Here is a 12,793-nt window from a genome sequence, read left to right as displayed (position 1 = left end):
AAGTTGCTTTCTCCGAGTTTTACCGCGGCGTTCCGTTCGAACAATTTCCGCCGGGCGATGTCTATTCCCCGGCGAATCGAATAGTCGGTTCGTTCGGCTGGAGAAAACGTGCCTTTTCGTATTCGAGCGCGAGCTACTAGCGACCATCGAGCGATAAGCAAGTGAAAAAATAAACTCGAAGATCGACGAATCAACACCTTGGAAAGACGCGTGCGTGGCATATCTTTATCGGTCGGTTCGATGTATCGCGCGGAGTACCGTAACATCGGTGCCATCCACTTTCTTTTCTCGTTAGTTGTATTTTTTCTTTCGTTTCTTCCTCGTTTGCCTGTCCTTCCGTGTATCGACACCTTCCACCATCGATTTCCATCGATCAGAAATTCGTGCCGGACAACGTATACAAGGCCTGTGTATTCGTCGCAATCGTCGCAACCATAATCACCTTCACGCTTCGATTTTTCGAATCGGCGAATAATCGAAATCGCCTGTCCGCGAGTCGACGCACCTGGTACTCTGGCGAGATCGATCGCCAAGAAAGTATCACGAATCACGACCGTTCGCCTCGGTCGAGGAAAGCTTTCGTGTTCACATAAAGTGTGTCTGTACGCGCCGCTGCTTTTTGCTTGTCGATACCTCTATATATATACACACACACATGTATATGTCATTGTTGCCAACAAGAAATAAAGTATAAGACCGGCGAAGGATAATCGGCTGGATCGTGTCTCGTGCCTCGTGCCTCGTTCCTCGTGCTCGGGTTTTGGGTAATATACATACATAAATGTCTCAACGTGTGAAGAGTGATAATCGTCCCTTCGTCGACGAAGATCGTCGCCCAGCGAAGCGATCAGCGGCTCCTTAACGAGGATAACGCATGTTTTTCTAACAGAGAACGCGACCTGCCAAGCTGCCTGTGGAAGCCGATCCATTCGGTCGATGAAGGATCCATGTTGAAGAATTGCCGCTGGTGCCGCACGACGTTCGAACATTTTCCCAAAGTTTGCTGACGACGCGTGGAAAACTATCGAATCCCGCCGAGTGTATCTCTTCTTTCTCGCGACGAGAGAGAAAGAGAGAGAGAGAGAGAGAGAGAGATAGAGAGAACGTTCGAACGTGATAACCTCTTCGTCGATCGACCATGGAGGGTCGAGAAAGTCTGTTCTCTCGAGCCCAATCGAGCAGAAGCTCGATTCGATCGCAAACCGAGCGGCAGAGCCTCGAAACGCCGAACGTCGCGACGACGGAGAACAAGCAACGTCAGATCGGTGGATACCGATCCGCGAACAGAGAACCGACGAGTCTCACCTCGGCCCCCGGAAGGTACGTGGCGACAGCTCGTACACCGATGGACAATTTGAAGCAGTGGGAGTTGGTGGAGCACGATCATCGTCTCCAAGTGATAGAAAAGGGAAGCATGGCGAATCCTTCGACGAAGGGTGGTGTCGTCAAACGTTCACCGAGCGTCGCTGGCAACGACGCGACATCGATCGCCGGTAAAAAGGCTGTCGCGATCGAAACGAGCCTCGAGGAGAAATTGAAGGCGTTCAAAAACTCGAACATCGTTCAACCTATCGCGGTTCGTCCTCGACGCGATGACGATTGTTCCGACAGCGACGCCAAACTTCCGGTTAAACTCGAACTGATCCTGAAACAGCGAAAAGGTTCGGGCGCAGAGAGTACGGATATGCTTCAACGATTGGAGCAGCAGGTCAAGGCCATCGAAATGGACACTCTCGCAGCCAGAACGCGCCAGTTGGAGATCAGCTCGGATTTCGAGCCAGAAATTCTATACACGGACCTTCGATACAGGGAACACGAGGATCTACTTCGAAACGTGACGGATGACGAAGCCGAGGGGTAACATTTTCTCTCTTCTCATCATACCGAAACGATAATTCTTTCGCGTATATACATGCATTCGCAACGCGCACTACTACGGTCTTCCGTCCCATTTCCATTCCTTTCTCTCTTATTTTTTGTTTTTTTTGTCTTTTTTTCTACTTTCTTTTTTATCTTTTATCCATTTAGTTGTTTTTTCTCGGTTCCCTTAAATCTGTTCCGTTCTCGTTCGTTGACTCGTCCGGCAAGGCGTGACTCTGCGAGATCCGTTTCTCGCGCGTGCAACGCGTCGCGTATCGCGATCATCGACGTGTCGTTCGTTTTATGAAGCGTCGAACACGCTCGGCAATACGCCCCGTAGAGCCGGGCGAAGGCAAGCGCGACGAAGAGGCATGTCGATCTAACGCCTAAAATCGTAGAAAAAAAAAAAAAAAAAAAAAGAACGACGAACGACAGAGTTAGAGAATGACCATCGATGAATTAAAACGAAAAGGGCCTCTCCGTTGCATCGAGGAGACGCGACGAGGAACTCGACGGGAAACGCGGGTGTTACAACGAAGAAAGCGACGACGAAATTGTCAAGGACAGCCTCGGACACGAGGCGAGCACAGGAAGCGGAAGTGCCCCTTCGAGCGCAGACTAGGATGGTGCAGCAAGCGCGTGCGTTCGTCGCGGCACGGGCCAACAACAACGCGAAGAAAGATCAACGGCAGCAACAACGGCGACAAACCAATGCGGTTAACAACGCGATCAAACCGTCGTCAGACATCATGCAGAAGAGTGGCATAAATGAGAAGGAGGTAGATATTGTTTATAATGGACGGCAATTAAATAGAAGTAGTAAATCCTTTGGAGAGCGGACGGAGAGAATGAGAGTGAGAGAGAGATGGTCGAGGGAAATTTCCCAATGACAAGCATTATTTCATCTTTTCTCTTTTCAAACCTTTTTCTTTTCTTTTCTTTTTCGATTTCTTTCCGTTTTAATTTTCGTTTACCGTTTTGTCTCTTCTTCGAACAACGACGTTAAATCGCAGCGAAACCCATACAGATCGAACCATCGAGTCGATAGGATAAGTGGAATGCTGATGAGCGATGTCGAGACCGATGGTCGGTCGCGTCGCCGTATCCACGTTCGGCGAACGTAGTTACAAACCCCGGCTGACCAGTCGAGTATAACGAGAGCACAGCAGCGTAAACGCATTTACATACACGCCCGGATCACCTACCTACTTAGACTCGCAGTCTGCTCCTCGTCCGTTTCAGCTAGAACGACGCGGATGGCTTGCGCGTCTACTCGCTCGTACGAGGGTGTATCGTCTAACGATCGTGAAACCCATCAAAGTCGATTTCCCACTTTTGCGTCACACGCTTTTTTACCCCGCATCCCGTTTCTTATCTTCTTTCTTCCTCGTCCCCTCTCCCCTCTTTTTTCCTCCCGACTCAGCAGATTGGAAGCGACCCGGTCCAAAATATCGAATCTCTTCACGCGTTAAGCCAGCGCTTGGCTCGCCAGTCCCTTTAAATCGTATCTCGTTGCAAACCGAGCAATACACCGAATTCCTGTTAAGTAACTCGCTCGACACGACTCGATCGTTTTCCTCTTTTTCTCCTCTTCTTTCTCTTCGCCTTTTTCTTCTTGTTCTTGTTCTTCTTGTTCTTTTTCTCCCATCGAATTAACAACGCGACGAATTCGGAAACGACGATGGTCGTCGATCGAACGCGTGATCAGCTGACGACGCGAAAACTCGGTTTCGATCGCGCGCCCCAGAGGACGGAGGTGATTCGCGAAAGTTGGCAAGAGGGGTTGTTGGTAGTCGGTACTTATTGCCGAGGTTGACGCTTGCGCAGACGTGATCATCGTCGTGCTCGTCGTCGTTGTCGCCGTTGTCGCGGCCGTCGTCGTCGTCGTCGTCGTGGTCGTCATCGTCGTGGTCGTCATCGTCGTGATCGCCATGAACTTGTTCGCCATGCTCGCGATACCGCCGATGGTCGTGCTTGTGTTCGTGCTCGTGATTGCGGTGGTCGCATGGAGACAATCGTAGGGGAAAGCGGACAAGGAAGGAGAGCTGGGAAAGCTCGGCTATCAAGGGTGGTTCGCTTGTAGAGTAGCAGTAGGGGGTGGCGGCATTACGCGTATTGATTCTCCTTTCGCATCCCTCGGCTGTGCACTTCTTTGGCCGGCAAGCGAGTCCGCTCTAACCGACGAATACGAGGGAGAAGTGAAATACGAGTCTAGTCGTCGGACGGTGACGCGACGACGAGCAAAATCTCCTTGGACGTCACGCGTCCTGTTTCGTACGTGGTATCGCGTGGCGACACCTTGGAGTCGGATCTGTCACCGACCGGAGGACGAGGATGCGTTCCGCTCGGTCCTCGCGCGACCTAACCCAGAGACGAAGGCCGCCAATTGTGATTAGTGACGTCAGACGCGTACGCGCTCGCGCTCGCGTTCGCGTTCGTGGCACGCCTCCGGGACTTTGTGTTCGAGCGTCGATCGTTGCTTTTTTCGTTTCCGTTCGAGCGCCGTTTCGATTCGTCTAACGAGTTTCGGATCGACCGACACCGGGCAATCTACGTTTCTCGCCATCGATGTGTACGCTCCTCGCCCCTTTTTCGTTCTTCGCCGTCACCAATGCAGGAACTACTCGTCGGTGAATTCATCGAGGCGACAGTGCGAACAGCCGAGTGTGCACTTTCGCTGTTGTCGAGCGACCAATCTTGCGACGCAAACAGTGTCTGAGTGATACGTGCTGATTCGTAAACGACTGTTTCTAATATTCGTCGAGATTCGTGCACGCTTTCGGACTGGTTTTTGTGAAAGGAAACAGGAAGCTACTCGGCAATCGTTCGCGAAGATTGTTCGAACGAGACGATGTTTCGTTTCGTTTCGCTTTGGACACGCGCACGCAGTTGTATGGCTGCCGATCGCAACCGTACGAATCCCTTCCCCTCCTGTCTTTGCCACTTTCGTTGAAAGTCAACGCGAGCCGTCGTTGCCTCGGTAAAAGCCTCTCTTCTGTCCGATAACTCGAGTATCTTTTTACTACCGTTTACGAAATAGTTGGACCGGAAAAGCGCGAAAGGAAACGGATCGTGTGTGTCATTATGCGATTCTCAGGGAAGGATCCCTCGCAGAAAAGACAGAAAACAGTTTGTTCCGCTTTGACGCATCTTCCCACATCTGCGATGTCGTATACGCGCTTTATCTGGCTGATTTATGAATAAGGTGATACGGACTTGGTGCACGTCGGCTGTAAACGAAAATGGCCAGGGAAGAGTACGACGGAGAAGCGAATGTTACTCGCTCGAGCGTTCCGATCGTTGATGCCCTTTTCTTGCTAACCTCCGAAGCGGCCGAAAGCTTGTTTCGATCGAGTCGGTGGCCATAAAGGAGAAGGTGCCGCGAGCAACATCTTCTCGATTGCCGGTCGATTTTCTTTGTTTCTTTGCAACACGCCGAAGAAAAACCGATCAAACTGGCGGCCTCGAAAGTTGCTGCAGCCTCCTCTTGCAAGATGGTCACTCGTGGCCATACGCGGGTAATTGACCTTGTACAAATTATTATCTCTGCATCTTCCGAGCTATCTTCACGTTTCTTTTGCAATGCAACTTCATCGACAAATTTCTGCACAGCCTGTACGCTCGAACGCTACGATATTAGAAACGCAATTCGCATGAAGTTTCTTTAACGAGGTTCGATTAAATCCCATCGACGAGTTTCCGTCCCTGGAAATGTGAAACGTGATCGCGTGGTCGCGTGGTCGCGTGGTCGCGACACGCGAATTGCGTGCGTAAAGCTCGACGCGCTCTAGTAACAAGTCGAGCAAACTCGAGCGAATTCGAGCAAAATTCGAACTTCGCCAGCAAAGACTGATATATATATATATATATATATATATATATATATATATATATATATATATATATATATATATATATATATATATATATATATCATATATGAGAATAAAGAAATCTCGCGTAAACGACCGAAACGTTGAGTCGGTCGGTAGAATTCAGTTTTGTCGCAGCAGCTGCAACGCCATGCGAGAATCACCACCGTCCCTCGTATTCGGTTTTAATCTAACGAGATCTACCGCGTTTATTTCAGACAGGGGATGGCGTGGGAGTGTCGAGTAGCGGTGGTCGACTCTCGTCTCGAAGTCGGACCTCGGAGGAGCCCCACATCGGCAAGTACAAATTACTCAAAACAATCGGCAAAGGTAACTTTGCCAAGGTAAAGCTTGCCAAGCACGTGCCTACCGGGAAAGAAGTGGCTATCAAAATCATCGACAAGACTCAATTAAATCCCGGTAGTCTTCAAAAGGTAAGGAATGCGTTGTTGTTGAATCGTCGTCAGAACGAAGCTATTAACGAGAAGACGTGATCGGTGTTCGTTGCGTGTTACAGCTGTTCCGCGAAGTCAGAATAATGAAGATGCTCGACCATCCGAACATAGTGAAGCTTTTCCAAGTAATCGAGACCGAGAAAACATTGTACCTGGTAATGGAGTACGCTAGTGGTGGTGAAGTTTTCGACTACTTGGTTTTGCACGGTCGAATGAAGGAGAAGGAGGCTAGAGCAAAGTTCCGGCAGATCGTCTCTGCCGTGCAATACTGCCATCAAAAGAAGATCATTCACAGGGACTTGAAGGCGGAAAACTTGCTACTCGACAGCGAGATGAACATCAAAATCGCAGATTTCGGTTTCAGCAATGAATTCACTCCGGGCAATAAGTTGGATACCTTCTGCGGTTCACCTCCTTACGCAGCACCCGAACTTTTCCAGGGTATACTTTGTCTCTCCTTTCCTCTTCTTTTCTTTCTCTTTTTTGTTTTTCTTTCGAGAGAAAGCAGCGATTTCATCGATCTATTTGTTTGCCATTTAGGTAAAAAGTACGACGGGCCCGAAGTGGACGTTTGGTCGTTGGGAGTGATATTGTACACATTAGTGTCCGGATCACTGCCCTTCGACGGTTCGACGCTGAGAGAACTGAGGGAACGAGTACTACGAGGAAAATATCGAATACCGTTTTACATGTCCACGGATTGCGAGAACCTGTTGAAAAAGTTTTTGGTGCTCAACCCGACGAAACGGGCCTCCCTAGAGGTAAGCGGCCCGACATGATAATCACGGCGAACGTAACGCGATCAACGGCCGCGTACAGTGTCTGCTTCTAGAGCGTTCCTATTTTTCTCTGCTTCTAGACTATTATGAAAGACAAATGGATGAACATGGGATATGACGACGATGAATTAAAACCGTACTTAGAACCTGAACCTGATTATAAAGACCACAAGAGGATAGGTGAGTCTGCCAGTATGTACATAACACTTACTATTTATTGTTTCTACATAAAATAATAAAACTGCATGATTTACGACCACCCAGTTGTCACGTCGACTAACGTCGCGTCGCATCGTGTAACGCTGCTCGGCATCGAACGTGCTATACAGTTCCGTGAACGGTATACGACTCTTTAATCAAGCAACGGTTGGTCGTAATTAAACGATTCTTGAACTCTTCGCATCGATAGGACCGTCAGACGATCTTACTACGTACGAGAGCTGGCTGTGTTTTTAATGTGTGCGCCGAACTATGCGCAATAGAGATAGTAATAGTAATAGTACTAGAAACCGTGTTAGTGACAGTAGTACTAGTAGCGGTAGTAGTAATAGCCATAGCATTATTGGTAGTAAGAGGCGTCTGTGAATGCATATTTTTCGCACAGCATAGCACCGGGCTTCTTTTGAAAATGTTTCTTTTGTATCTATAAGTGTATAAAATCGCGAAAGTGTATAAAGCCGTAGTAATGTAATGTTTCTCTTGTGTCGAATCGATCGTATTATTCTGATATCTTTAGTGGTTGTGACTATGCCGTTACACCTGTTTGTTTTAGAGGCCCTGGCTAGTATGGGGTACACGAGAAGCGAAATAGAAGATTCCTTAGGACAGGCAAAGTACGATGACGTATTCGCCACGTACTTACTCTTAGGAAGAAAGACAACCGATGTGAGTACGGAAGGAGACTCGATTTATCGAAAGTACGCGTAAGGTTAACGCGATCGATGAAGAAGTAGAAATGAAAATGATTCGTTTCGTAGCCTGAATCCGACGGCTCGCGGTCAGGCAGTTCATTGTCGCTGCGCAACATTCCACCGCAAGCTGGTTCGGGAGGCGGCGGCGGCGGCGGAGGAGGTGGCGGAAGCGGCGGAGGCACAGGTGGCGCTGTGCAGAGTCCGTCGCATAGAGGTGTTCATAGAAGTATTTCCGCTAGCAACCCAAAACCAAGTAGACGAGTCTCGTCCGGTCTTGAAACGCTTCGTAAGTAACTACCGTCAAACCTCTCGTTCCAGCCATATTCCAGATCAACGACTACCACTGTAAACTTATTTAATAACCTCTGCGTCAATCCGGATTGGACGTATCGCTTAGTAACGTATGCTACGCTATGCTGACGAACCTTAAAGACGAAGTAAATCTATCAGCTGATTAGGAGATTATCACGAAGCCTATGTAGGTAGTAGTGGCGATTCGATCATCGAACGTGTCTATGTTTCAGCGAGAGTTTCTCTTGATTTTCAGTGTTTCCCCGTGCTAAAGGATTAGCAATTACTACGAGGATATTCGTAGGAAAACTCTTAGTAACGACCAAAGCCCACGTTGTTACGCGCGCGACTGATCCTATTCTTGTTTCGTATACGACGTTTATATTTTGCTAGGAGCAGCACCAAGTCCAGGAAACGCAACGAACCATAATCACGCGACTGCTACGACTGGTGGAACAGTGACTGGTGGCAGCGGTAGTAATTTTAAGAGACAAAATACCGTGGACGCGGCCACCATCAAGGAGAATACCGCTCGTGTTTCTGCGAGTCGACCTTCGGCTCCTAAAAACAGTCCTGGCCAATTAGATACTAGTGAGTTATTTTCGTTATCCTGTGACTTGTACCACCGTAATTCGATCGGTATCTGTTCAATTGTTTTTTGCGGCTCTGTAATTGTGTAAAGCTTCCACGAACGTGTTCTGCTTTGGATAAGATTGCCCGTGATTCGTACCCTAATCCACCAATGTTTTGATTAATTCGTTATTTATATATTGTTCGTTTCTCTTTTACCCTTTGTCTTGTTTTTACCCCTAATTCGTAAACGTTACCGCAAGGACGTATCGATGCTGTGCGCTAATTCTAGATCGTTGTAGTCCTTTACTCTCCGAGAGTAGCGAAATCACCGTGTATCGAAAGTAGTTACATTTTTTTCTTTTTTCAACCAATACATCGATCGTAACGACGTCTACGTATTCGCTTATACCGATGACAGTTACAAAGTTACGATTGTACGTGTACGTGTAATTTTAGCGTCGCATCTGCCTCTCTTTGATCCTTGCACTGAGAATTTATCACGTACGTTTCCTACCATTTATCGTTTCAACGAATAAGAAAAACAGAATTCCACGATTCTCTTTACGGATGGAAGCGGATGAGACGCTGTGCAGTGTTTTGCACGGTGCAACACGTGCGCGCCCCTCCCCAATTTTATTTGTACTCGTTGCCATGCTTGTTATAATTTAGTAAAGTACGCTGCTTTGTTTTGTGTTGAACTATATCTAATGAGGCTTGCAGTGACAATGTTCATTCTAGGCGTGGGTACAAGTCCCGGTGGTAGGGCATGGGCAGGCAAGAGCAATACGATGAACGCAGGGGTAGGTGGTGGTCGGCCTCTTACCTCACCTGCCCCTGGTTCTGTTGGTCGACGTAGTACCATCTCCTATGATCAAGCGAAAACGTCCTCCTCGTCTACCGAAAGAACCAACGACGCACCCAGGTACAGTGATATCCAATTGTTTTTCAGATCGTATTATTAAAAGGAATTCTTTTCTTTTCTCTCACGATAAATCAAAGGGCGAGAAAGATCGTAGAGTAGCCTCGATGAAACGTAGACGCTGGATCCGCGCGATCGTACGCAATATACGTTCTTCCCGCGTTCAATCGCTGTACTTGTAAAAGTAACAGCTCGATCGTTTTTCGAACGCGAGTATTCGAAAGAATCGCGAGCACGATCCAGTGTGTACGTCGATCGAACGATTAAAATTAATTTCGTTAACGCGCGCACAAACATGCGCGGCCCGTGTAATCGTATATACGTTACAGTGTTCCGTTATTGACTAAACAACAATGTTTTCGTTGTACCGACTACTAACCACGTAATAGGTGATTAACTCTTTAACTTTAACGAACAAACGTAGAAAAACCGGCCGATCGATAACAAAAAATCTGTCATGATAAGCCCCAGGGAGTTTCTTTGTTTGTTGCGTTGCTCTAGCATGTTGGCTGCTGCCTGCCAATCGTTCGTTCGCAGATCACTTTCTTTATGGCTTGACAGATCTACCGAAACAGATAGTCTAATTAAACGTGTATACATATACAAGTGCTTGCTAAAATTATACCGAATCACAGTTACATTCACATATCTCTTTACTCTGTTTTTTACCAGCGTATGTCTAGATTTATCAGCGTGTGTGTATAAAAACAGTCATTAACATCATCATACATACGTCACTGTTTATGTTTTAGCGTCACATTCCGTTCCCCTTATCGTAGAAGTTCTCGCGTGCTAATATCATTGGCAATGCCAGATAGAATTTTCATTTGTCATCCGCTCACCTCAACCTACCCTATGTATCCCCCTACTACCCATCCAACCCCCGCGGTAGCACACCCTGTTCCTCTAGTTTTCAGTGAATCCGTTCGCGTCCTACGAAACATACCTACGTATCTATGTAGTACGATCAACGTAGATGAATGAACACGCGAACCAACACCCACCATCGGTTCGTTCCGTTCCTCTTCTTTCCCTTTCTTTTGTTCCTATCCTTTCGAACAGTTTCTAAAAACAGAGAAAAAAAAGAAAAAAGGAAAAGAGTTACGGGATGTCGTTTGACGTTGAAGCGATAAGAAAACATTCGCGTATCGGAATAACGTAACCTTCCGTTATGAAATTCCGATACGTGTCACCAAGAAATTCGACTACGAACGTGTAAAGAAATTCAGCGAGAATCTTAGAAACGTTTAAAGCAAAAAAAAAAAAAAAGAAAACGGAAAAGAAAGAAAAAAAGAAAAAGAGAAAACGAAAGAAGAAGGGGAAGAAAAGAGAGAAGCTAAAGTAAAGAGAAACGCGAGAAAGTAAACGTAACGTCGTCGCGAATAGCTATAGAAATCGTAGAAAAGTAGGGCCGGGCAGAGTGCTGATTAGTTTTGTACACAGCCTTGGCGAGGGCACTAGACCAACGCGGGGTCACACCAAGTCTGCGAGCATCAGCGCAGGTCACCGTTCCTCGAGTGGCGTACCCCCCAGCGACCATTCACTACTGGACCCTCAACCACGCAACGCCCACAACTCCTTACTCGCCACTGCTGACCCTCTTAGACAGAGGTACAGATCCTCAAAGCCTTATCAGCCAACCTGTATACAGTCCTCTATTAGATATGCGACAAAAGTCTAACGTACCGCTCTACCGGTCACACCGATTACATCGTTCTACCACGAATCTTTGTACATTTTAAATTCAAAGGGATCGCTTAAAGTTTAAGTATACGATTTCAAATTCCACTCAAGAGATTCGATCCGGATCGGTCATCGAAGGCCATCGAACCTGTTCCATATGGAAAAACTCGTTCATCGCCGACCCTAAACGATTTCAACGAGGCACGGCAGAATTTTACGTTAGACTATTGGAGCACACAGTAACTGCAAAAGATATTCGAGTACATTCTTTTCATTCGTTCATATTTTACATATTTATTTCCTTCTTGGGCCACTAACTCTCTTAGGGCAACTAGAACTTGTGTGTGGCGCGTTCGTGCTTCGAAAGAAACGTAGAAATTGCACAACGTCTTGTTCGCGATGCAAATCGGCCCTCGTAGGTTCGTCCTAGGACAGTTTCTGGTCATTTATTCGTAATCACCTTTGTTTTATCTAATTTCTGTTTCTAATTTGCATGAGTATCGTCGTTGTTAGTTATCTACTAGCGATCATCGGCTTTGGTCACCGGTTTCTCATTTATCCAAACTACCTTGTTTCTCGCACATAATTCTGCGCCTACGACTACAATCACCGTGTTCACACACGAACAGCTAAACGCCATTCTGCATTTTTGCTCCAAGTTGTCTTTCGTTTTAAAATTAGCGGGTAACCATACGTTATAACACGAAACGGTTTAACGTAAACACCGCGGCAATGCGACAATTTGCGTGTGCCTCGAGATAGCAACGCGCGTGACAGCATACGCCTCGGCGTAATGAAAAGAATATCAAAACGTAACGTCGGAATCGTCGAGTATCCAGATACGACGATCGCGACGTCGTCGTCCTATCGAATTGGCTATCGTTTCGAACGAAATTTTCCGTGCTACGTGCACGCGCGCGTACGTATCGATAACTCGGATCTTGCAAACGTGTCCAATTCTTTCTCCTCTAACCGATACGAATTTAATCGGTGTTTCGTCAATTCGATGGAGCAAATTACCTCGAAACAATCGTACGTCCTGTCGACGCATACGCAAATAGAACGCAAAACTGTATCGTTACATTTCATACCCGCCAATCATCTAACTTTCACTAGATAAACCAAACTAATTCGTTTCAAATTCCGCTTTCTTAGCTGAGACTGTCGAAGCTTGTTTTGCAAGACATACAAAGATCGCTTGTGCATTATCTACTTTTACAACTGCCCCCTTGAACCTCACGGAAGAATTCGCGTGAAAAGTGAACATTTTACTTTACATCCTATGTTTCTCTTATTTTGCATCCTTGTCTTTTGCTTGTTTTTTTGTTTGTAACCATAAGATGTACGAAACGGAAACGAGGAATCTTTCGTATCGTTTAAATGCACAAATCTCTAGCAAAAGAACCGACACGGGCAAAGCAAACATTATCGATATGTATATACATAAGTA

The 12,793-nt window shown here is 46.8% G+C and overlaps 1 protein-coding gene across 23 annotated transcripts in view; it reads left to right on the top strand.

The window, feature by feature from the left end:
* The window catches only part of LOC126869563 (serine/threonine-protein kinase MARK2-like), a 49,748-nt gene that overhangs the window by 26,470 nt on the left and 10,485 nt on the right, over positions 1-12,793 (top strand). For 9 of the 23 annotated variants that reach the window (XM_050626272.1, XM_050626270.1, XM_050626271.1 and 6 more), the window contains exons 2-12: positions 890-1,857; positions 2,333-2,639; positions 5,951-6,166; positions 6,250-6,628; positions 6,728-6,948; positions 7,047-7,158; positions 7,739-7,851; positions 7,944-8,163; positions 8,562-8,759; positions 9,462-9,663; positions 11,104-11,271. In XM_050626272.1, coding sequence (XP_050482229.1) covers positions 1,139-1,857; positions 2,333-2,639; positions 5,951-6,166; positions 6,250-6,628; positions 6,728-6,948; positions 7,047-7,158; positions 7,739-7,851; positions 7,944-8,163; positions 8,562-8,759; positions 9,462-9,663; positions 11,104-11,271 — 2,855 coding nt within the window. In that variant the 5' untranslated portion in view covers positions 890-1,138. Of the gene's footprint in view, positions 1-889; positions 1,858-2,332; positions 2,640-3,711; positions 5,379-5,950; positions 6,167-6,249; positions 6,629-6,727; positions 6,949-7,046; positions 7,159-7,738; positions 7,852-7,943; positions 8,164-8,561; positions 8,760-9,461; positions 9,664-11,103; positions 11,272-12,793 lie in introns of those variants that run through there. The other 14 variants (XM_050626285.1, XM_050626286.1, XM_050626284.1 and 11 more) reach the window with 6 other exon arrangements.

This window comes from Bombus huntii, chromosome 9 (assembly GCF_024542735.1).
Source record: "Bombus huntii isolate Logan2020A chromosome 9, iyBomHunt1.1, whole genome shotgun sequence".
Lineage (NCBI taxonomy): Eukaryota > Metazoa > Arthropoda > Insecta > Hymenoptera > Apidae > Bombus > Bombus huntii.
Note: the sequence above shows the minus strand (reverse complement) of the source record. Positions and strands in the feature narration are given on the sequence as shown.